The sequence below is a fragment of the Pristiophorus japonicus genome, chromosome 15 (genome assembly GCF_044704955.1).
Source record: "Pristiophorus japonicus isolate sPriJap1 chromosome 15, sPriJap1.hap1, whole genome shotgun sequence".
NCBI lineage: Eukaryota > Metazoa > Chordata > Chondrichthyes > Pristiophoridae > Pristiophorus > Pristiophorus japonicus.
Window position 1 is genome coordinate 160,221,406 of NC_091991.1, and position 26,302 is coordinate 160,247,707.

The 26,302-nt window shown below is 44.6% G+C and overlaps 1 protein-coding gene across 3 annotated transcripts in view; it reads left to right on the forward strand.

Annotated features, from left to right (window-relative positions):
* The window catches only part of pemt (phosphatidylethanolamine N-methyltransferase), a 137,587-nt gene that overhangs the window by 75,547 nt on the left and 35,738 nt on the right, over window positions 1–26,302 (forward strand). For all 3 annotated transcript variants that reach the window (XM_070901208.1, XM_070901209.1, XM_070901210.1), the window contains one exon: window positions 15,063–15,208. In XM_070901208.1, coding sequence (XP_070757309.1) covers window positions 15,063–15,208 — 146 coding nt within the window. The remainder of the gene's footprint in view (window positions 1–15,062; window positions 15,209–26,302) is intronic.

Sequence of the window (26,302 nt, forward strand, 5' to 3'; positions counted from 1 at the left end):
TGCTTGACAAAGCTAGGTCTTGGTCCAGTGGCAAGGATTAACGAAGACGATTGGAGACCTGCTCTGCTAGTTTAGTTAGTAACTAAACTTTACTGTTGAATCCACTGATCTTATTGTACAAACTAATTCACAATTTTGTTTTCCCTTTTCTTGCGACCAATTTTCTGCCCTCCTCGCCTGAAGCTTTTCTTGCTTGTTACAGTGCATCACATTGGCACTGGCCACCCTCCAGTACCTCACCCAAGTTCTTACTACAGGTTGAATCTCCCTAGTCCAGAACTCTCGGGACCTGGCCTGCTCTGGATAAGGGTTTTTTCTGGATGGGGGGTGGTCACGTTAAATTGGATGGTACAGGTACTGAGCAAGGGGATATCGGGGCTGGGAGTGTGGCAGAGATATCATGGGGAGGGCGGGGGTGGGGACGGTGGATCGCGGGCTCAGGCCAGCAATTGCGGAAGTCATCAGTGAGGAAGAGCTTCCATTTGTTCATGTCGGAGGTCACTGCATGTGCCATCCGGTGGCCGGGAATGGTTCTGGATGAGGGGTGGTTCTGGATAAGGGAGTACAGGATAAGGGAGGTTCAACCTGTATTCATATGTGAGCTTTAATGGTGCGTGTCAATAGTCTATTTAACCGCTGAGGATCACTAGGTTTTGTTGTTCCCCCCCCCCCCCCCCCCCCCGCCCGCCCGCACCCCCATGCTCACTTCCAGCAGTAATTGCAGGACAATGACCAGGACCAGAAGCTTTGGCCAATCCAGGGGAATTGAAGCCAATTGTAGTGCACTTCCTACTGCCCTGGCTGAGATCTGCTATCTGTCGTGGTATCTTAATTTCCTTATTGTTGATGATCATATTGTGCTCATCAAGGTGAGGATTGTTAATGATATGCAACGGAACATTTTCCATTTTCAGGCACCCATTATCACCAACAGGAACTGCCAGGTTAAAGACAATTAATTGCAGAGTAAAGCTACCTCTGCTCAAAAACAGCAAGTGCCAGGCTTAAAAAAAACAATGCGTCTTAAACCACCCTCAGAAGAGCATCCCCACTTCCCCTGTATGATATTTTATATTTTCCCATACCAGCCATTATGTCAGCTCTCTTGATCCAACCTTGGCCCCCTCCTTTTTTTGAATCTACATATTGCCCCTTGGTGACATCGTCCGGCGACACAACGCGAGTTTTCACAAGTACGCTGATGATACCCAGCTCTATCCCCCAACTCTCTCGGATCCCTCCACCGTCTCTCTGCTAACAGACTGCTTGTCCGACATCCAGCACTGGATGAGTAGAAATTTACTCCAATTAAATATCAAGAAGACCCGAAGCCATTGTCTTCAGTTCACGCCACAAACTCTGTTCCCTTTCCAATAATTCGATCTCTCCCCAGCAAATGTCTATGACTGACCATGACTATTTGCAACCTTGGTGTCACAATTGATCACGAATTGAGCTTTCTACCTCGTATCCGTCCGATCGCTAAGACCGCCCATTTCCACCTTCGTAATATCACCTGTCCCCATCCTTACCTCAACTTATCTGCTGCCGAAATCCTCATCCGGCCCTTAGCACCACTAGACTTGACTATTCCAATGCACTTGGCTGGCCTCCCTAGTTTTACCCTCCATAAATTTGAAGTCATCCGAAACTATGCCGCCCGTGTCCTAACTCACACCAAGTCCCACTCACCCATCTCCCCTGTGCTTGCTGACTTCCATTGACTCCCACTTAAGCAACGCCTCAATTTTTAAAATTCTCATCCTTGTTTTCAAATCCCTCCATAGCCTTACCCCACATCTCTGTAATCTACTTCAGCCACATAATCCCCTTGGGCCTCTGCATTCCGCCTGTTCTGGCCTTTTGAACATCCCCAATTTTAAATGCTCCACCATTGGCGATTGTGCCTTCAGCTGCCTAAGCTCTGGAATTCCCTTCCTAAATCTCTCCACCTCTCCACTTCTTTTTCCCACTTTAAGATGCTCCTACCTCTTCAACAAAGCTTTTGCTCGTCTACCCTAACATCTCCTTAAATGGCTGTGTCAAATTTTGGTTATTTTTGATAATGGTAGATAGAGAGAAACTATTCCCATTGGCAGAAGGGTCGAGAACCAGAGGACATCGATTTAAGGCGATTGGCAAAAGAAGCAAAGGGGACATAAGAATATTTTTTTACACAGTGAGTGGTTAGGATCTGGATTGCACTGTATGATAGGGTGGTGAAGGCAAACTCAATCACAGCTTTCAAAAGGGAGTTGGATAAGTACTTGAAAGAAAAAAATTGCAGGGCTATGGGGAAAGGGCAAGGGAGTGGGACTAGCTGAAGTGCTCTTGCAGAGAGCCGGTACGGGCTCGACGGGCCGAATGGCTGCCTTCTGTGCTGTAACCGTTCTAATTCTTTGGTCCTGTGAAGTGCCTTGGGAAGTTTTATTACGCTAAAGGCACTATATAAATATAAGTTGTTATTGGACCAAGAGCTGGGATTAGGCTAGATGGTTCTCTTTTGGCCGGCACTGACACGATGGGCCAAATGGCTGTCTTCTGTGCCATAAATTTCTATGATAGTACCAAATAAGGGACAGTTTGTTGTGAGCATATACTCACAAGGAACCAGATAAACATTATACATGACATTGGAACGATTATTATGCATATTTGGCTATATCTTTTTTTGGCGGGGCTGCCCGTAGTTTGGTGATGTGTTAAACAAACTAGGTAAGATGGAATTGTTCATGATTTCTAAGGATGTTTCAATATTTTATATTCTAAATTTTGCATCTGGTTAGGAAAGAACCGTTCTACTATTCCAGCAGAAAATGCTGGAGACATTCAACAGGTCAGGCAGCATCTGTCTGAGCGATAATGGCAGCAGTGGTTAAGGTTTAAAGTTGTTAAACTCAATGTTATGGTCAGAAAGTGCCTCTGGAGGATGGCTATACCAGAGCCACTGGAGGTGGAGGAGATGTAGGATGGTACTAGGGGTGGGGATCCTCAATCACAGCCCTCTCCCTTTTGTTCCTTTCCTTCTTCCCCACCTCCGACCACCCCCCCCCACCCCTCCCCCTTTCCCTGCCTCTGCACTTGCTTAAGAACATAAGAAATAGGAGCTGTAGTAAGCCAATTGGCCATTCAAGCCTACTCCACCATTCAACAAGATCATGGCTGATCTACCTCAACTCCACCTTCCCGCAATCTCTCCATATTCCTTAATTCCCTTCGTTCCCAAAAATTTATCGACCTCTGTCTTGAATATACTCAACGACTGAGCATCCATACTGCACTATACTGCCCCATCAAATACTTCAAGTTCTGTCACAGTATGGGTTAGATACCGAGTCAAGGACCCTCTACACTGTCCCCATCAAACATTTCCATTTCCACGGAAGGTAGAGCACGTGTTAGATGCAGAATAAAGCTCCCCCTATACTGTCCCATCAGACACTTGCTGGGCAGGTACAGGACTGGTTAGATACAGAGTAAAGTTCCCTCTACACTGTCCCATCAAACACTTCCAGGACAGTGACTGCATGGGTTAGATACATTGCCGAGCTCCCTCTCGACATTCCCATCAAACACTGCCAAGAGAAGTACTGCACACGTTAGATACAGAGTAAAGCACGCACTGTACTGCCCCATTGAATACTTCAAGTGCTGTCGCAGAATGGGTTAGATATAGAGTAAAGCTCCCCCTACCCAGTCCCACCAAACACACCCAGGGCAGGTACAGCACCAGTTAGATACAGAGTAAAGTTGCCTCTATACTGTCCCATCAAATACTCGCTGGGTAGTGACCCTTGGATTAGAGAAAGAGTGGCAATCAGCCAGTGTTCTTGCTCCTGTGCTCCTGATCACTGCCAAGTGAACCCTTAAGTTAGAGAGAGGAGTATCAGGCAGGGTTCCTGCTCTTGATCACTCCTGTGACACCTGCATTAGTGGGAGAGGGGAAATCAGCCAGGGTTCACTTCATGTTCACTGTAAAGGGACCCCTGGCTAGAGAGAGCAGAAATCAGTCAGTGTTCCTGCTCCTGATCATAGTCCAGTGACCCCCCTGGGTTAGAGAGAGTGTAAATCAGCCAGGGTTCCTGCTCCTGATCACTGTGCAGTCAGCAATAGGTTAGAGAGTGGCCAGCCCACACTGCGATGTGTGCGCGCACTAGGTCCGTGCAGTAGAGCTGGTCTCCAGTCTTCTTGGTTACTCCTTGCCACTGGACCAAGACCTAGTTCTGTCAAGCCCGTATGATGGCTGGTGTGCAACGGCCACCACACGTTAAAAAAAAAATCCACGCACAGGCATCTTCCACCCTTCAAGATGTAGTTTGGGACCTGGAATATTAGGTCCTTCATTGAAACGCCTGTGAACTCATCCCTTTTTGGCGTGGAAGCAAGTCACACTTGTTTCGAGGGACTGCCTATGATGATGAGAGGCAAATCACCAGGGTTCCTGATCACTGCCCTGTGACCCCTGGGTTATAAATAGGAGCAATCAGCCAAATCTGCTGCTGATGATCACTGTCCAGTTACCCCTGGTTTAGATAGAGTTGAAATTATCCTGGGTTTCTGATCCTGATCACACTCCAGTGCCCCGTGGATTAGAGAGAGAGGAAATCAGCCAGGGTTTCTCCTGCTGATCACAGTGTAAAAGCTGTTACTCTCTAACATCTAGCTCTGATGAAAGGTCATCAACCTGAAACTTTAACTCTTCCTCTCTCCACAGTCATTGAGCGTTTCCAGCATTCACTGTTTCTATTTCAGATTTGCAGCATTTTGCGTTTGCCTTGTACTATTCAACTGAATTCATAGAAACATAGAAAATAGGTGCAGGAGTAGGCCATTCGGCCCTTCGAGCCTGCACCACCATTAAATGTGATCATTGCTGATCATGCACTTCAATACCCCATTCCTGCTTTCTCTCCATACCCCTTGATCCCTTTAGCCGTAAGGGCCACATCTAACTCCCTCTTGAATATATCTAATGAACTGGCATCAACAACTTTCTGTGGTAGAGAATTCCACAGGTTAACAACTCTGTGAGTGAAGAAGTTTCTCCTCATCTCGGTCCTAAATGGCTTTCCCCTTATCCTTAGACTGTGACCCCTGGTTCTGGACTTCCCCAACATCAGGAACATTCTTCCTGCATCTAACCTGTCCAATCCCGTCAGAATTTTAAATGTTTCTATGCGATCCCCTCCCATTCTTCTAAATTCCAGTGACTATAAGCCTAGTTGATCCAGTCTTTCTTCATTTTTCAGTCCAAATGTGCTGCTATTCCTTCATTAATATTATATGGCCATGGGACTTTGGTGCGTTGTCAGTATCTCTATCTTTGATACAGATTTAACTATATTTCATGATTTAAAAAAAAAGTAAAGTCATGGTTGTTTATCCGAGTTGGTAGAATAGTACAAGCCTCAGGTCAGATCTATAGACAATACCCGTTTCAATTCAACATCAAAGAAAGACATAAAGCTTTAGGGCAGCTTGTACTTTTTGTTCAGTGAACAGAAATGTTGTAAAGATGAATAGATAGTGATACAGATCCAGAATATGAAAAATGCTAAGGCTAAACAACACATAAAATTCACTAATAGACCTGATCATGCAGGGCTATGGGGAAAGAGCAGGGGAGTGGGACTAATTGGATAGCTCTTTAAAAGATCCAGCATGGGCACATTAGGCTGAATGGCCTCCTTCTGTGCTGGAAGATTCTATGCCATTTGATTTACTAAAAATTGCATTTATATAGCTGTTCTAAAAACATCCCAAGCCGCTTCACGGGAGGAAAAACATAAAGACAAAGTATTATTTAAATGGTGATAACTTGGGAAATGTCGATGTACAAAGGGACCTGGGTGTCCTTGTACTCCAGTCATTGAAAGCAAACATGCAGGTGCAGTAAGTAGTTAGGAAGGCAAATGGTATGTTGGCCTTCATTGCAAGAGGATTTGAGTACAGGAGCAAGGCTGTCTTACTACAGTTATATAGGGCCTTGGTGAGACAACACCTGGAATATTGTGTGTAGTTTTGGTCTCCTTACCAAAGAAAGGATATACTTGCCATAGAGAGTGCAGCGAAGGTTCACCAGATTAATGCATGGGATGGCAGGACTGTCGTACGAGGAGAGGTTGGGTCAACTAGGCCTGTATTCACTAGAGTTTAGAAGAATGAGAGGGGATCTCATTGAAACGTATAAAATTCTGATGGGGTTGGACAGACTGGATGTGGAGAGGATGTTTCCCCTGGCTGGGAAGTCTAGAACAAGGGGTCATAGTCTCGGGATACAGATTAGGAAATTTAGGACCGAGATGAGGAGAAATGTTTTCACTCAGAGGGTTGTGAACCCCTAATCCATTCCATCATCAACATCAATATAGCCCCAAAGCGGCGACGGCAGCAGAAGCAGTGCCACAAAAAAATCAACGCTGGGGCACTCAAAGACCCAGCTAAGAGAGCCGTATACAGCCAGCACCTCACCGCTAACCTGGCGACCCTTGATGACCCCGAGGCGCAGAATGCCCAGAGTGCTTGGTCTGCCTTCCAGGCCACCATAACCAGTGCCTGCGCAAAGACGCTCGGTCACTCAACCAGGAAACAACAGAACTGGTTTGATGAGAATGACCAGGAGATCCAAGAGCTAATAAATCGCAAGTGCAGGACATTTCTGAACCTATAACAACAACCCAACTCTGGAGCAGTAAAGCAGTTTTACAGACGGCTTAAGGCCGAGGTCCAACAAAAACCCCATGACCTAAAGAATAGATGGTGGGTGGAGAAAGCACAGGAGATTCAGCAGCTGGCCGAAAGCCATGATGTGCGAGGATTCTTTATCGCGGTCAAGTCAACCTACGGCCCAAGCACCCAAGGCCCCACCCCACTGCTAGCCAAGAGCGGGGAGACACTCATCAAGGACACCGAGGCAGTCAGGACCCGCTGGAAGGAGCACTTTCAAGATCTCCTTAACCGAGAGACTGCCTTTGACACGAATGTCCTTGACACCATCCCGCAGCATGCTACCTGCCACCATCTCAGCAAAACCCCAGCCCTGCACGAGGTAGAAAAGGCCATCCGTCAGCTCAAGAGCAACAAGGCATTGGGAGGGGATGGAATCCCCGTGAGGCACTGAAATATGGCGGAGAGGTACTATTGACACGAATGCATGACCTTATCTCTCTCATCTGGAAGGAGGAGAGCATGATGGGAGATCTCAGAGATGCAATAATCGTGACTGTCTTTAAAAAAAAAAAGGGGACAATTCCGACTGCGGCAACTACAGAGGAATTTCCTTGTTATCAGCCACTGGGATGGTCATCGCTAGAATCCTCCTCAACCGTCTTCTTCCTGTGGCTGAGGAGCTCCTCCCGGAGTCAGTGCGGATTCCGTCCACTATGGGGTACAACGGACATGATCTTTATGGCGCGACAACTGTAAGAGAAATGCAGGGAACAGCACCAACTCTTGTACATGGCCACCTTTGACCTTGCAAAGACCTTTGACATTGTTAACTGCGAGGGACTATGGAGCGTCCTCCTCCATTTCGGATGCCCCCTAAAAGTTTGTCGCCATCCACCACCTGCTCTATGACGACATGCAAGGCGTGATTCTGACCAACAGATCCATCACAGACCCAATCCACGTCCGGACCGGGGTCAAGCAGGGCTGCCTCATCGCGCCAACCCTCTTCTCAATCTTCCTTGTTGCAATGCTCCACCTCACACTCAACAAGCTCGCTGGAGTGGAACTAAACTGCAGAACCAGTGGGAACCTGTTCAACCTTCGTCGTCTCCAGGCCAGATGCAAGACCGTCCCATCCTCTGTCGTCGAGCTACAGTACGCGGACAGCGCTTGTGTCTGCGCACATTCAGAGGCTGAACTCCAAGTCATAGTCAACATCTTCACTGAAGCATATAAAAGCATGGGCCTTACACTAAACATCCATAAGACTAAGGTCCTCCACCAACCTGGCCCTGCCACACAGCACTGCCCCCCAGTCATCAAGATCCACAGCGTGGCCCTGGACAACTCGGGAGCCTATTATCAGCAAGGGTAGACATCGATGACGAGGTTCAACACCGTCTCCAGTGTGCCAGCACAGCCTTCAGTCGCTTGAGGAAGAGATTGCTCGAAGATCAGGCCCTCAAATTTGGCAGCAAGCTTATGGTCTACAGGGCTGTAATGATAACCGCCCTCCTGAATGGCTCAGAGACATGGACCATATACAGTAGACACCTCAAATCGCTAGAGAAATACCATCAACGATGTCTCCGCAAGATTCTGCAAATCCCCTGGGAGGACAGATGCACCAATGTTAGTGTCCTCGATCAGGCCAACATCCCCAACATTGAAGCACTGACCACAATTAGCCAGCTCCATTGGGCGGGCCATGTTGTTCGCATGCCTGACACAAAACTCCCAAAGCAAGCGCTCTACTCGGAACTCCTACACGGCAAGTGAGCACAAGGTGGGCAGAGGAAATGCTTCAAGGACACCCTCAAACCCTCCTTGATAAAATGCAACATTCCCACCGACACCTGGGAGTCCCTGGCCAGAGACCGCCCTAAGTGGAGGAAGAGCATCAGGGAGGGCGCTGAGCACCTCTAGTCTCATCGCCGAGAGCATGCAGAAAGCAAGTGCAGGCAGTGGAAGGAGCGGGAGGTAAACCAGACTCCCCACCCACCCTTTCCTGCAACGACGGTCTGTCCCACCTGTGGCAGAGACTGTAATTCCCGTATTGGACTGTTCAGTCACCTGAGAACTCATTCTTAGAGTGGAAGCAAGTCTTCCTCGATTTCGAGGGACTGCCTATGTTGATGAATGACCAGATAATCTGTTTTTTGTTATGTTGATTGAGGGATAAATATTAGCCAGGACACTGGGGATAACTCCCCTGCTCTTCTTCAAAATAGTGCCATGGGATCTTTTAGGTCCACCTGAGAGAACAGATGGGGCCTCGGTATAACGTCACATCCAAAAGATGGCACCTCCGACAGTGCAGCACTGCACTGGAGTGTTAGCCTAGATTTATGTGCTTGGGTTCCTGGAGTGGGACTTGAACCCACAACCTTCTGACTCCGAGGCGCGCATGCTGCCCACTGAGCCACAACTGACACAGTGCCACTTCCACCTGCTCCATAGCATTCATTATGTTAATTCTAAACATTATACAGCTGGTGCATCGACACAATTTATTTTTAACGTGTTGGTGTCCCATAGTATTGCTCACAGGTAGCCCAGCCTCTGGATTGCAGGTTCTGATGTTCCCACAACCCTGCTGTAGACTAACAGCAACAGTGATTCACTCAATTCTGTAGCAGAAAACGTACTGAAACAACATTTCACATGAGATAAAAATATTATGGACCTTCGACACTGAAAGACCAGTTCATGATATAATATTTGTGACACCATTTACCTAATGCTCTGCGAAACTTATTTAAAATGCAAGTAACCTTCTTCCCTCCTCAAAATCTTGCATTTCCTGTTATTTACATGATAAATTATTTTTGGTTCTATCTTCCAAGGTGGATGTGTAGTACTTTAGTAAGAGGCAAGTCATTCATTTTGTGTATTTTTCCTTCCTCAAAATCCACCACCTTTTCCTCTGATTTACAAAATTTTCATAATCATAATTTAATTTTCATCAGATCATACAGCCCTGAAGGAGATCATCGTGCCTGTGTCAGCACTTTGAAAGGACTACCAATTAGTCCCACTCCCCTGCTTTTTCCCCATAGCCCTGCAAATATTTCCTTTTTGAGTATGTATCTAATTCTCTTTTGAAAGTTACAATTGAAGCTGCTTTCACCACCCTTTCAAGCAGTGCATTCCAGATCATAAAAAGAATTCTCCTCATCTCCCCTCTGGTTGTTTTGTCAATGACCTTAAATCTGTCTCCACTGGTTACCGATCCTCTAGCTACTGGAAACAGTTTCTCCCGATCGATAATATAGTAACCCCGTCATAACTTTGAGCCCCTCTATTAAATCTCCCCTTAACCTTCTCTGCTCTGAAGAGAACAATCCCAGCTTCTCCAGTTTCTCCACATTTTCTCTCCTTTACTTCTCACAGTAGATTTGTAGTTCTTGCTGAAGCTATATTTGGTGTAGCACTGCCCAAAGAGATCACTGCCAGCATCAAGTATCCAATAACCAGAAACTGGACAGCTGGTATTCCCCTATTTTCTGGTACTTACTCACCGACTGACTGGCTCAAAGCACATCATGAGCATCAGTTTCCAAAGTGACGCACACAAATCAACCCAACAATTTTAGTCCCGATTCTTTCTTTTAAATTTCATGTCTCAAACCGAATGAAATGCAGTTATCTATACACTTGCTTCATGGTTGTCATGCGACTGGATTGTTGTGGTGTATTCTAGGTATTCTAGTTGTAGAGGGACAGAGCGAAAACTAGAATTTTCACGATGCATCTCTCCCTCGCATTTTTTCTTTCTCTCTCATCACACACAGGATTTGTCTATAACAGCTAGAAAGCTCCAGCACTCGAGGCCCATATGAAACCTCCAACTAACGGCCCTGAAAGAAGTGTAGGGATTTCATGTAGACATTTCTAACATTAAATAACCAATTTTGTGAGTTTTTTTTTCTTCAGAATCGTGCAGTTTTTTGGGTTATATTATTTCTGGCCCTATACTTTGACCTGTGTGAAGAAAAAAAATGGCAGCCGAAAACAGTGTAAAGAAGCTATTTGAGAAATTTGATTGTTCGATTTTGTTCTATTGCCAGTTGGTAAATGGTAACTTTAAAAACAAATCGAGGTGTTTCATTTGCTGTTCTTTCTGTCCGGTCCATTTTATAATTTTGATTTGTTGACATTTAGTTAGTTTGACATTGGATTGGTTCCTTAACAGCAAGTGGTTATTTGAACTAATTGTGATTTTATTTATTCTACAATATAATGCTTTGGAGGTTTGATGCCTTTGAAGTTGCACTTCAGATGTAATTCATAAGAAACGTAAGAAATAGGAGCAGGAGTAGGCCATTTGGCCCCTCGAGCCTGCTCCGCCATTCAATAAGATCATGGCTGATCGGATCATGGACTCAGCTCCACTTTCCTGTCCGCTCCCATAACCCTTTACTCCCTAATCACTCAAAAATCTGTATCTCCACCTTAAATATATTCAATGACCCAGCTTCCAGAGCTCTCTGGGGCAGAGAATTCCACAGATTTACAACCATCTGAGAAATTTCTCCTCATCTCAGTTTTAAATGGGCAGTCCCTTATTCTAAGACTAGTTCCCCTAGTTTTAGTTTCCAATATGAGTGGAAACATCCTCTCTGCATCCACCTTGTCGAGCCCCCTCGTTATCTTATAAGTTTCAATAAGATCACCTCTCATTCTTCTGAACTCCAATGTGCATAGGCCCAACCTACTCAACCTATCTTCATAAGTCAACCCCCTCAGCTCCGGAATCAACCTAATGAACCTTCTCTGAACAGCCTCCAATGCAAGTATATCCTTCCTTAAATACTTGGCAAGGTGTAATGCTATGGACAAATGCTAGTCACAAAGATTAGTGGGAAAGCGGGTTGTGTAGAGGATGCAGAGAGGCTGCACAGAGATTTAGATAGGTTAAGCGAATGGGCTAAAGTTTGGCAGATGGAATACAATGTCGGAAAATATGAGGTCATCCATCTTGGGGGGGGGGGTGGGGGGGGGGTAAAACAGTAAAAGGGAATATTATTTGAATGGGGAGAAATTACAACATGCTGCGTGCAGAGGGACCTGGGGGTCCTTGTGCATGAATCCCAAAAAGTTAGTTTGTAGGTGCAGCAGGTAATCAGGAAGGCGAATGGAATGTTGGCCTTCATTGCGAGAGGGATGGAGTACAAAAGCAGGGAGGTCCTGCTGCAAACTGTACAGGGTGTTGGTCAGGCCGCACCTGGAGTACTGCGTGCAGTTTTGGTCACCTTACTTAAGGAAGGAAGCTTTAGAGGGGGTATAGAGACGATTCACTAGGCTGATTCCAGAGATGAGGGGGTTACCTTATGATGATAGATTGAGTAGACTGGGTCTTTACTCGTTGGAGTTCAGAAGGATGAGGGGTGATCTGATAGAAACATTTAAAATAATGAAAGGGATAGACAAGATAGAGGCAGAGAGGTTGTTTCCACTGATCGGGGAGACTAGAACTAGGGGGCACAGCCTCAAAATACGGGGGAGCCAATTTAAAACCGAGTTGAGAAGGAATTTCTTCTCCCAGAGGGTTGTGAATCTGTGGAATTCTCTGCCCAAGGAAGCAGTTGAGGCTAGCTCATTGAATGTATTCAAATCACAGATAGATAGATTTTTAACCAATAAGGGAATTAAGGGTTATGGGGAGCGGGCGGGTAAGTGGAGCTGAGTCCACAGCCAGATCAGCCATGATCTTGTTGAATGGCGGAGCAGGCTCGAGGGGCTAGATGGCCTCCTCCTGTTCCCAATTCTTATGTTTTTATATTCTTATGTTCTAATTGTTAATTGTATCGACGAGTAGATCTCCAATAGCGTTCAACATGACCAAGTATGGTTTCCAGGTGGCGTGGGGTTAGCAGTCGGGAGGTATTTGAACCAGAGCACACAGATGTGAGTCAGCCCCCAATTTAAAGTCACATTCTGTCCTTGTTTTTATATTCCCACTATAAGTTCCTATGCACTTAGAATGGAAACTGTCTGTGTAAACTTGTCGTGCTGTAATTACACTCTTACGGCATTGGTGACATAAGAACATAAGAAATAGGAGCAGGAGTAGGCCATACGGCCCCTCGAGCCTGCTCCACTATTCAATAAGATCATGGCTCATCTGATCATGGATACAGCTCCACTTCCCTGCCCGCTCCCCATAACCCCTTATTCCTTTATCGTTTAAAAAACTGTCTATTTCTGTCTTAAATTTATTCAATGTCCCAGCTTCCACAGTTCTCTGCGGCGGCGAATTCCACAGATTTACAACCCACAGAGAAGAAATTTCTCCTCCATCTCAGTTTTAAATGGACGGCCCCTTATTCTAAGATTATGCCCCCTAGTTATAGTCTCTCCTATCAGTGGAAACATCCTCTCTGCATCCACCTGGTCAATCCCCCTCATAATCTTATATGTTTCAATAAGATCACCTCTCATTCTTCTGAATTCCAATGAGTAGAGGCCCAACCTACTCAACCTTTCCTCATAAGTCAACCCCCTCATCCCCCAGAATCAACCTAGTGAACATTCTCTGAACTGCCTCCAAAGCAAGTATATCCTTTCGTAAATATGGAAACCAAAACTGCATGCAGTATTCCAGGTGTGGCCTCACCAATAACCTGTATAACTGTAGCAAGACTTCCCTGCTTGTATACTCCATCCCCTTTGCAATAAAGGCCAAGTTTCCATTGGCCTTCTTGATCACTTGCTGTACCTGCATACTAACCTTTTGTGTTTCATGCAGAAGTACCCCTAGGTCCCACTGTACTGCAGTGCTTTGCAATCTTTCTCCATTTAAATAATAACTTGCTCTTTGATTTTTTTTCTGTCAAAGTGCATGACCTCACACTTTCCAACATTATACTTCATCTGCCAAATTTTTGTCCACTCACTTATCCTGTCTATGTCCTTTTGCAGATTTTTTGTGTCCTCCTCACACATTGCTTTTCCTCCCATCTTTGTATCATCAGCAAACTTGGCTACGTTACACTCAGTCCCTTCCAAGTCGTTAATATGGATTGTAAATAGTTGGGGTCCCAGCCCCAATACCTGCGGCACCCTACTAGTTAATGATTGCCAACCAGAGAATGAACCATTTATCCCGACTCTCTGTTTTCTGTTAGTTAGCCAATCCTCTATCCATGCTTATATATTACCCCCAACCCCGTGAGCTTTTGACGATAGTGTTTCCACTGCAGTTACAGTGTGACAAGTTTACATTGGCAGTTTTTATTATAAATGTGGATGTAGGAATTTATAATAGAGAATGTTGATAACAGAAAATGTAAGCTATAAATGTTATTTTGCATTTAAAAAAATCAAATGGCACCTTCACTCATAATTTAGCTGATGGCATTTCTGTTATCTTTTTTAATTTACCTTTCCTTCTCTCTTCCTACTGCAAGAACAGTATCCAAGTTAGAAAGTGCAGCAAAAAGCATTTCAATTAAATTTTATTTACTTTCTGGCATAAATTGTACCATATGCAACTGCTATCCTGTAAGGGGACGGTGGTCGCAATGCACTGGATGGAACTTTGAGATCCCATATCACTGGCCACGGGGCCTTGCACAGTGATGGACAAAAGGGAGCGCAGTTTTCCAATAACCCTCCCACTGTGTATGACGTTCCACCGGTGGCACTTGCCCTCAGAAAATTCTGCCCAAGAAGTGCGCAGTACATGTTGGCAGCAATGTAGGAAGAACCAGCAAATTCATCGATAGAGATTGTATGGCGATAGTGAGTGCAAACATTGTTCACGTGGGCGCTCGATGTGAAGTACCCGACAAATGGAATGAAAGTCTCCACTCTGTCTCTAACAGCTATTAAAAGTTTCACTCACTTTTGATGTACGTAATATCCACAGTAAGAAAGTGGACTCTAAATTTAACTCTTAAGTTTTTGCTCCTCGATCTTAAGAACAGATACTAAACTATAGTACTGTGTTACTATTTCCAAAAGCTACACTTTGCACAGAATAACAACAGCTCATTAAAAGGAAATCTTCAGATTAATAAGATTCAGTACAGTGATATTTATTAAAGTAATGTTCTACCTTTTATATTAAAATATGGGATGGTTTACTTTGACCCACAAGAAATGGATTTAATTCAAACTATGATGTAGTAACTGTAGTATAATGGACATGTCGATTCATTTTACTGGTATTTCTTTTTTCAGTTTCTAATAATTTACCCGTAAAGTAATTTTCCTGTTTTCTGTTTTTATGTGCCAATTATTTACATTCAATCTGCAGCCAAACTTTGTATCTACAGTCCAGACAGAATGGAGACCTTGTTTTTCCAATTACAGAAACAAATAAAGCCATAAAGCTGATTTGTGTTTAATTTCTTGTCTAACTAGTGCCGTCTGTGCCTTTCCTGTAGTTTTACTGAAGCAATGAAGAGTCAGCCAAAGGTTCAAGTCCTCGACAGTGTTGCAGCTTTTTACGCAGGCCTTGGCCTGTTACTAGTAGGCATCCTCTTTGTCCTGAGCAGCTTCTTTGCACTGGGATTCATCGGTACATTCTTAGGTGAGAACAATTACTCTTTACCTTACTGGTGATGATAGCCAAACAAATAGGGATTTTACATTAAGTTCAGCTTCTCTGATCTAAACTTAAATGCTCATTGTGTGGCTTATTGTGTCGTCGATATGATTTACATTTAAAACTCGATTTCTGAAGCTGTGTTCCAAATGTTAAGATTTTCCTGTTCACAGAAATAACTCTTGTATTTATTCAGTTTGCTTCATTTGGTAGCATGTTCGCCTCTGAGTCAGATGACAGGGTTCAACTGCTCTCCAGGCCTTAAGCACATAACCTGGGCTGACACTTTAGTGCATTAGTGAGGGACTGCTGCATTTCTAGAACTGCCATCTTTTAGAGGAGACATTAAACTGAGGCTCTGTTCAGGGGGGATGTAAAAGATTAAAATAGAGCAGGGAATTCCCCTGGTTTCCCGGCCAGCATTACTCCCTCAATCAACAACACCAAAACAGATTCATTGGTCATTTGTCTTATTTGGTGTTCGTGGGAGCTTGCCATGCATGAAATTGGCTTCCGCAGTCCACAGTGACGACACTTCAAAAATAATTAATTGGTCGTGAAGCGCTTTGGGACCTCCTGAGGACATAAAAGGTTAAAATCCTTCAGGTCCAATTTAAAGGAAACTTATTTTTTAAATGAATGAAAAATTAAGTAAAATATGAATTTATTGTGTACATTTCTTTACTTACTTTCTGTTTATTGCTGATTTTCTCTGTGGTCATCTTCTGAAAACTGATGGAGTTGAAGACAACGGAAACAAAAGGGGCGGGCGGGGTGTATAATGCACGGCTGATTATCTACTAGCAGTTTTCCACCTTGCTGATAGTGAAAATAACCCCTATTGACGTTTTGCACAAACATTGGGCACCAACGTTCCCTTTGGACAGTACCACTCTGGAGCCTGAAGCATTGGTTTCTAGTGACGTTACCAATCCCACAGCACTATATTATGCAACTCAGTAAGCTCAAAACTGCACAGCAGCCCCAAGTTTAAAAGTACCAGTGTATTTCCTGTGGCTTTGCACATGGTAAGACAGAAGCTATGACGTCTTTCCTACGTGTGCATTTTGCCTTTGTGTTGCTATTTTGATCTCTCTCCTCCAGTTTGTGTGTTTCTCTTTCTCTTCACTTCTGCTTTTCTTCTTCAGTTGTTTTTTATTGAGTTCTCAAGCAAGTACATTCACGTCTAGATTTTTGAAACAATGATAAATGTAGGTGTACATTCAAGCATATTGGCCCAGACTTTGCTGGAGTGGGCCATCTCACGGCGTGCCCCGTTAGTTGGACTTTTTCCTGCGCCCATCAGCTCAAAAAGAAACAAAAACAGAAAATGCTGGAAATCTCAGCGGGTCACGCAGCATCTGTGGAGAGGAAGCAGAGTTAACGTTTGGGGTCGATGACCCTTCGTCAGAACTGGTGAATGTTCGGAAAGAACAGATTCTGAACAAGCACTGAAAGGGGGAGGGGAAGGAAGAACAAAAGGGAAGGTCTGTGATAGGTTGGAAGACAGGAGAAATTAGAGAGACAAAAGGGATGATGGGCCAATTTGAAATGGTAACGCCAGGAGTTAGAAAAACATTAGTCAAGATAGGGTGTGAATAGCGGGATAATGACCACTGCCATTAGAGACTAGGAGGAAAAAAGAAAGAAAGAAACAGGCTTGGGGGTGGGTTGGGGGTGGGGGGTGGCAGGGAAGGGGAGCCAAAGATTGGCAGAGGTTACGCTCTGAAATTGTTGAACTCGATGTTGAGTCCAGAAGGCTGTAAAGTGCCTAAACTAAAGATGAGGTGCTGTTCCTCGAGCTTGCGTTGAGCTTCGATGGAACCGTGTAGGAGACCAAGGTCGGAGTGGAAATTAAAGTGACAGGCGACCGGAAGCTCAGGGTCACCCAATCTAGGCTTGGTCTCCCCAATGAAATGTTGGCCACAAAGTTGCTGGAATTGTGAGCTGATAAAGGCCAAATCGGCCAGCAACATGTGATGAGGGCAACAAGGGTATCTGTGATCTTAGTGAACAACAGGACCAACAGGGAAGAGACTTAACCAATGTGACTTGAGGATTCAGAAATAAACAGAGCAAGGAGAGTGAAGTAGAATGGGTGAATTCAATGTCAAAATCAGATACAGAAAGAGAAATAGAGAGGGAAGGCAAGATTGGATTGAGAGAAAGAAAAAAAGCAAAGATAAAGTACGAAAAGAAATTAAAAACTTTAAAATGTGGCATTTTTTAATTCTCCAGCAGTAATTCACTACTTGAAAGAATGAGACTCCACACTTTTAATTGTTCACTTTCTGGACAAGAAAGGTTGATTGGCAGTCATTAACATGTCGATAAAAGGATTCTTAAGCTTTAATTACTAGACGTGCCTTTCTGTTTATAGGGTATTAATATGCAAAATGCAGCAACTTCATGCAAATCACGGAGATGCTGTTTTCATGAAGCTAACGGCAGAGCAATGCAAATCGGCCAGCAACTTGTGGCGATTCGCAATTCACGGGTTATCTCTTCCTCACCACAAGTTGTTGGCTAATTTGCACATTAATAATGGCGTGCGTCGTTCAGACACCATTTTTTTAAAGCAACTTCAGATCCATTATTTGAAGCCACTACATATTTAAGTGCATGTTCACATATATATTTAATGAGGACACTCTACAGTTAAGTGTACATTTATGCCCATATTTTATGAAGCATAATAGCTGTAAGTGTATATTATATATATTAGGAAGTAATTGTATATTTTGATTGCACTGAGCTTGCAGGAGAACAACATTGATACACCTCGGTTCCAAGAAATTACTGCTTGTACTGCGGGTAATGCAGGGTTGAGATAGCTTGTTTAAATTTTGAGTCTGGAGGTTAGTTAGGCCTGGTGGATGTGGCCTTGAATAGTGGTGTTCATTGAGTTGGGTTCATTGCTCTTCAGCGCCAATTGGGTGGGATGCTGAGGAGTGGGCGACACTTTGGGCCCAAGTTTCCACATGATTTGCGCCTGATTTTTAGGAGCAACTGGTGGAGAACGGACTATCTTGGAAATCGCAATTCTCCACTTTTTTTTCTGCAGTTCTAGTCAGGTAGAACAGTTCTACTTTGGAAGAGAATTTTTTATTCAAAAGGGGGCGTGACCGGCCACTGACGCCTGATTTGAAAGTTTCCACAGTGAAAATGTACTCCAAACTAAAGTAGAATGGAGCAAGTGAAGATTTTTGTCGAACTGAAAAAACCTGTTCTACACATTAAAAAATCAGGCGCAGGTTACAAAAGGGGGAGGTCGTCGGGAAACGGCTGCCTCAACTTTCTGAGGCTTCCTGCAGCCTTCTCAGTGTTGATGTGCTGATGGCAATGTGGTTTTATTAAAAAATGTTCAAAAACTCAACAGCTACAAAGAACTACAAAAATGGCCGAGTGCCAATGTTTCCTTCACACTGCGCGTGCGCGAACGCTCCAACGCACACGCGCAGCATTGCCAGCAGGAAAAAAAACTAATTTAAATAGTACCCGCCCCCTCCCACTTACAAAATCGGCGCGAGTGTAGGCTCCGCCCCCATGGGCACCGCGCCAGGCAGACAAGGAGCTGCAGAACGCTCCAGAATCGCGATTTCTTTTTCTGGCGCCGTTTTAGGCGCGAAAAACGGGCGCCCAGCTCGGAGGGGCGCCCGTTTTTTTATCGTGTGGAAACTTGGGCCCTTTGTGTTGAAGTCTCCAGGAACAGACCCCAGACTGTTTGGTATTTTCCCAGTTACAGGTAGAGGATGAGCATTAATAGTTCTGATCAGCATAAAACCTGCAGGTATTTCAGCCACATGTTTGTTATGGGCAGGGCTGTACTCTACCACAGAGTGCAAACGTGTTTTCTTTCAGCTGGTAAGATCTGCTAACCTACATATTGGTGGTGTGAGGGGGGCGGGGGAACACTCTCTCTTGAATGGGCAGAGCCAGCACTGACTTTGTACGACTTTTCATGTTCCTAATGGGTTTCCTGAACACTGCAGAATGGTAAGAAGCAGGGGCATGACCAGAATGTGTGAAGGACAGTGCCCTTCTGGCCACACTCCCTCCAGCATTCATCTGGTGTGGAGGGATGGTATTATGGAGTTAGTACGGGGTGCAGTGTGTGTGATGAGTTGGCCTTCAGGTTTTTGCTGCAGGTGATGGTGTTTAGCACCTGATCCCATATCTCTCGCCATTCCTCTTCCTTAACTGATGGCCTAGGACTGATCGCCAGACTTGACTCAGGTTCTGTCACATGTCTTTTTTTGCTTTTGTCGTCGCCTTCTCCTATATGTTTTCCTTTTCCTTCCTTGCAGGTGGGAGATGGTAATACATAGAAGTTGCAACGTGGAATCAGGCAATTCTGTGTTGGCATTTACCTTCCACATAAGTAAATAGTTCTATGACATGTTCCCATACCCCTTTAACCCCTTTTCTTCATCCACCTGTCCAATTTAATCTCGAATGCTTCAACCAGTTACCCTGGAAGTGAATATCACATCCACTAAACTCTGTGTGAAGTCGTCTCTCCTGCCCTCTGTCGTAAAGCGCTTGCATTTAATCTTCTATCTGTGGCCCCTTGTTCTTGGCCTTTCAGCTTCTGGAAACAGTTTGCTTGTTTCTCCCACTGCCTGGAATTTCCTGCGTATCTGTGCCCAGAGACAGGCATAAATCAAGTATGCGGCCGAACAGATCGGGGAATGTTGGGCGTAAGTGAGTTACACGGGTAAGTTCAGTGTGCCTCAATCTCCTCGATATTTTACCATCATCTATCGACCCTTCCGCCCGAACACATCTCCACCCATAATAATGGCTGCGCCCATAATAATAGCCCCCTACTCCAGTTACAGAGCTTGTACGTGAGTTTCCTGCCACTGCACAAAGACTCTCTTCAAATTGCAACCAGATGTCCAGCTCAAAACAGTCATTTTTCATGTATTTTATTGCAATTTTTGAGCGTTTTAATTAAAATTATTCTCACCGAGACCTGCACTGTGTTTTCATTTTTTGTTTATGCATTTTTTATGGCATCAGTACAAGGCACGTTCAAAATTGGAAAAACCTCCCTAATTGCAGGATCTTAGCCAGGCTAGAAATTAGCCAGCCGAACGCATGTTTTAACGCGGTTTTTCTCGCGTTAAAAGTGGGGTTCTTATCATTAAAAGAAACCTAACAAAATTCCGCAAAGGTCAAGAATGGCAGTTTCGAAATATCGTCAAAAAGCGGATCACCATACATAAAAAATAGGACCGCCTAAACTTGGCCGTTCGGCGGACCAGTACTCGGTGAAAAAACAACGCATGAGAAAAGCAAGCATTGCAGCTTCAAACGTTGGTAAGTAGGAAGACCTACAAAAAAGGTAAGTCAAAGTTTTCTTTAAATTCTTTTTCAGCGATTGATTACTTAAGGATATTAATGTTTTCTGATTTAATTTTTTTATTTGGAAAAAAAATTTGTTTTCTCCCCTATCGGCCTCGCGGTATAGTTAGCGAGGACAGTGGTTTCCAACATGAATCCTCCAGCTGATTTTTATCAACAGGTGTATTTTTGGGTCAAATTTACCCCTGTAAAAATGGCAAAATTTTAATTATTTTTTCACACAACTGACGTTAAAATACAAATATCGACAGGCTGGCAAATTTCTAGCCCACTGTGCCTAATGTTGTCCTGGTCCTCCCCACCTCCTTATCGCCCCAGCCCACTAATCTTTGCTGCTCCCCTGAGTCATCCAACCCCCACAGTGGCCTGAGGAAAGCTGGTCTCCCAGAACTGAACTGGGAAATTGACGGAGAAAGAGAGAGAGAGAGAGAGCGAGGACAGCGACTGGAGCCAGGATAGAGCGGGCCAGCCTGGACGAGGGACTGGGACGGCGAGAGCAGAGGAACGAGACTGAAGGCCTGTGTGGGTAGCTGTGGATGGGATCGCCCAGAAGCCTGAGGCCCAAGTGGGGAGCTGAAGATGGCACCAGTCCAAGTGGGAGAAATGCAGAGGAGGAGTGTGGCCCAACGAGCAATGGGAAACATCAAGTACATTTAATTAAAAAACAATGTCCCAGTGTAGAACTGGCAGACAATGGAGCTGAAATCAATGTCAATATTTTAGAGGAGAGATGATGGCGCTGGAGCTCGGAGACAGCACAGAGAAGCCTGAAAGGTAAGTAATTGTAAGTATGGAAATCTGTATAAACCTCAGAATTTAAAAGCAATTTTAGGTGTATCATTACACAGGAATTAAGTGTGACAAATAGGATGTGCATGCTCGATGCAAGACTTTTAATAATAATATAGATATTTGCACCTTTGTTTTTACTCTAAATGTATTTTAATCTACATGAATCAGATTTTGGAACTTCGGAATTCCACATTATGTAATATATGCATTGCTTTTGTTAAACTGTTTTACATAGCAAATCAAGTTTTAGAGGTTTTCCCCATGATCTAGGCAATGAGTGGCTGAGCCCTACAGACCAATGAAGGTCCCAGATTTGAGCCCATTCTGTGTTGAGTCAGCTGATCTTTGGTTGGGGACAAAAAAAAAGCCTCTGCAGCCTGGACGAGGGGGAAAATTGGCCAACATTTTGTGTCTGGTCAGTGCGTGTGGACTCCCATTGAGGATGCTCTGTTGTATTGTCCCCTTTCCCAGCTGAATAGCCTGCCGGTACTCCTGACAAAGCTGACACTCGATGGCCAGTTCCTGTGGAACAATCCCTCAGCAGTAGATACTTCCTTGGGAGGGGGTGGGAGGAGAAAAATTGTCAAAAAGGAAATGTAGAAGATAATGCACCAGCCTCATGTGATAGTAGTAGCTAGTAGTTAACTAAGTTTGTCAACCCTGAATGAAAGGACTTGTTGTTTAGGCCAGACTCATAAGAGCAGTCATGACTACCCACAAGTATATTTGGTGCAGTCAAGAACCATGGTGGAATACTGAACCAGACACTATAAAGTTCATTGATTGAAATTTAAATGGCTGTGGTGTAGCTTTGTTTGTTTCTGCTCCAAACCTGATTTCATATTTTGATACGCCTGATCACATTGTTGCATCCCTACCGGTCATGTTCCTGATTTCACAGCCTCCAGCAGATATACAGCAAGCACTGCAGAGTCAGTGTGAGGTAGTGTGCATCGAGCTGTGTTGTTGATTGAAAAATCCCCGGCAGTGCTTGGCTGAGGGAGAAGAAACTACAGTAGCGAGACCATGATATTATTTCAAAGGTACAGCATAGAAACAGGCTATTTGGCCCAACTGGTTTATGCCTGCATTTATGCTCCACACGAGCCACCTCCCCACCCTACTTCATCTAACCCTATCAGCAAAACCTTCTATTCCTTTCTCCCTCGTGCTTATCGAGCTTCCCTTTAAATGCATCTATGAATGGTTGAATGGTTAATGTTGTCTTATAACACACTTAAAATGCACTTCAATGTGGATTAGAGATCAAATCTGGATCCTCCTGATTTATATGTATACATAAAAAGTGTGGATGTGCGTGCGACAGACAGACAGAAAAAGTGATGACTTCCTGTCTTTCCCCCCTCCCCACCACCAATCCTATGTGACTGCCTCCATTTTTTTTCTTTTCCTATTAAATATTCTTGGTTTTCCACAGCAGTTTTGATTTTTGTGCAATATATCGGTGTTCACCATGGGTTGCAGTATTAAAGAAAGAAAGGCTTGCATTGCTATAGCGTTTTTCATGACCTCATGGATGTCACAATGTGCTTTACAACCAACGAAGTACTTTCGAAGTGTAGTCACTATTGTAAACGCGGCAGGCAATTTGCGCACAGCAAGGTCCCACAAACAGCAGTGAGATAAATGATCAGATCATCTGTTTTGGGTGTTGGTTGAGGGATAAGTGGTGGCCAGGACACCGAGAGAACTCCTCTGCTCTTCTTCGAATGTTGCCGTGGGAACTTTAATATCCACCTGAGAGGGCACACTTTAATGTATCATCTGAAACATGACTATTATGGAGAGCGGGCAGAGAAGTGGCATTGAGGCCAAGATCAGATCGGTCATGATATTGAATGGCGGAGCAGGCTCGAGGGGCCAAATGGCTTACTCCTGCTCCTATTTCTTATGTTCTTGTGACACCTCTGGCAGTGTGGCGCTCCCTCAGTACTGCACTGGAGCGCCAGCCTAGATTCTTGTACTCAAATCTCTGGAGTGGGATTGAACCCACAACCTTCCGACTCTGAGATGAGAGTGCTGCCACTGAGCCAAGGTTCGTGAAAACAAGGAGTTCTGGGAAGCTGCCGTGTCAGTACTTTGTGAGGATATTTACCCAAATTGGGCCGTTTCACATTAGCTCAAATGTTGTACACCACTTCTGCCCGTTTTATTGAAGTGTATCAAAAAGGAACAGCACCGTTAAAGAATCAGACTGCAATCTGGATTCAGTCAACTATGTGGCTCTGTTTTTGATGAGCAAAAATAAAGACAATGGATCACGATTGTGCCTGTTGAGTGGGTGTGGATGCACAGCAAGCAGTTCCTTGAAAACAGACACTTTAAAAAGTCTGCATTATTAATGCAGAGCCCATCAGGTTAGTCCAGCTAAAGACTGGAGTTGTCTAATGTCAAAATGATTTATCAGCTTCAAGCAGAAGTTCTGGAAAAAATCCATTATTTGTTTGAAGGTATTGATCAAGTGCTATGACATTTCAGATTAAATTTTCCAAGGCTCTTTGTGGCATGTGGAACCTGACAGGCATTGGTCAAGGGTGGAGAAATGATGATAATTTAGAGGACGAGAAGAAGGCTGTGTTCAAGGCTTGTGTGGGCCTCATTTGGATTGTATAACTAGGTCTCTCACCCAAATTTCCGACTGGGTTAGGGATCGCCCATGGTCTGCTACTCGTCATTTTGTATAGATGCACTTGGCAATCTGGGGCCTAGACTGCTCTAGCAGGCCTGTTAAACTAGCTGGCTAGTGGTCATTAAATTTCTTTTCTTCTTTTTGGCACAATTTTCTCTGTGCATTAGTTATTTTTTGCTGGCAACTCTGATTTTTTTTTCAGTTTCCTGATTTGCTACTGCTAATTTTAATTGCTGCCAGGTATTGAAATAGCACTATACAAAGTGGTGAGCATGACCATTCCTTACCAATTTCCAAACATGCTGGATGGTTCCGCTGTAGAAAAGGGGACGCCAAGGAGCCAGCAAATGTAGGCGCAACAAACACTCGTGGTTCTGTCCACGACCTTGTGACCCACATTTATAGACCCCCCCCCCCCGGTATGTACGTGGACACATCAGAGGAGACCTGTTCTTTGCCTCCACTTCACAAGACAAGCCATCACCGAGATGTAGCATGGTGGCCTGCAGGCACATCTGGAACGGGGAAGGTGAAGGTTACCATGGCATGTAGCTTTCTTGCTCTCCTTGATGGGCCGCAAAAGAAATGAGTGTAACAATAAGCAGCATACTGACCATTGCCTACTTCCTAACGAGAACAATTTGTATTTATATAGCGCCTTTAACATAGTGAAAGGTCCCAAGGCGCTTCACAGGAGTATTATGCGATAAAAATTTGACACCGAGCCACATAAGTAGAAGTTAGCGCAGATGAGGTATGTTTTAAGGAGCGTCTTGAAGGAGGAAAGAGAGGTAGAGAGGTGGAGAGATTTAGACATGGCGTTCCAGAGCTTGGGGCCTAGACAATAGAAGACACTGGAAAAATTCTTCCTCATTTTCAGCCAGGTGCAAGGGAACTGCTTGACTGTATGAACATGATCAGCAACCTACTTTGATGCCACGTGCACCTATACTTTAATAGGTGCATGGTCCTCGGCCCCAAATGGGACTGCTCTCTCTAGGCAGGGGTACCTCCAACTGCACAAAGGGAGGGAGCAGTGTCGCCCACATGTTGCGGCTGTGCCATAGTGGTCAATTCCCCACCATAATTAGTTACCTTCCTTAACTCGCTCTTTAATGGCTAACAGCAGCTCTTTAAGAGCTGCTCCCTGGCCAGACTATCCATTCCCCAGCCAAGTGCGCTGTGAACTAAGCTCTCTGAGCAAGCATTTCCCAAGCCTGCGACCTATTAAATTAGGGGGAGGGGCTCCTAACGTAAAATTGGGCCAGGCCAGCCCTTTCACTGTGTAGGTGCCAGCCAGCTAATATTTTTGCTGGACTTTAAAAGTTCAGACTGTGATGGTTACAGTAGGCCCTTAGATAAATGAATCACAATTTTTTTTCTGGGAAATGTTTGACCAGAATACTGAGAATTCCTCTTCGTTTATTGCAGTTAATACTGCCCATCATTTGTGCAAACACATTTTCAGTTTATCATGTTCAAAGGATGCCAGATTCTGTAATGCAGCACTAAGGTGGCAATATCAAGTCGCAGATTGTCTCCAGTGGGTGCTTCAATCTATAACAAGAGCGAGTGACCAGCAGAGAAAAAACAAAGCCGCCCTCGTGTTTTGGATTTTAAATGGCATATTATCATAATGTTAACTATATAACAATTTCCAAAACAGTCAGCAATCAACAAAGTATTTTTGTACAATAAAAATGTTCATTCTATTCAGCACAGTATTTAAAACCGCTTGGTGGGCAGCGGAAACGCTACAAGGACACCCTCAAAGCATCCCTGATAAAGTACAACATCCCCACTGACATCTGGAGGTCCCTGGCCCAAGACCGCCCTAAGTGGAGGAAGTGCATCCGGGAGGGCGCAGAGCACCTCGAGTCTCAACGCCGAGAGCATGCAGAAACCAAGTGCAGGCAGCGGAAAGAGCATGCGGCAAACCAGTCCCACCCACCCCTCCCCTCAACGACTATCTGTCCCACCTGTGACAGAGTCTGTGGCTCTCGTATTGGACTGTTCAGCCACCAAAGAACTCACTTGAGGAGTGGAAGCAAGTCTTCCTCGATTCCGAGGGGCTGCCTATAATAATGATAAAACCGCTTTTCAGACATGAAAGGAAATAGTCTTATCAAAACAACAAATGCAAAGATGTGAACAAGGATTTGTGCACCATAATGAAAATTAAGACAAAATTTATGTTATTGGCACTGATTGTGTGGTCGGAGGCTTCCCGCGGGGAAATGCCTGGAATCCGCAACTTAAATGCCCGC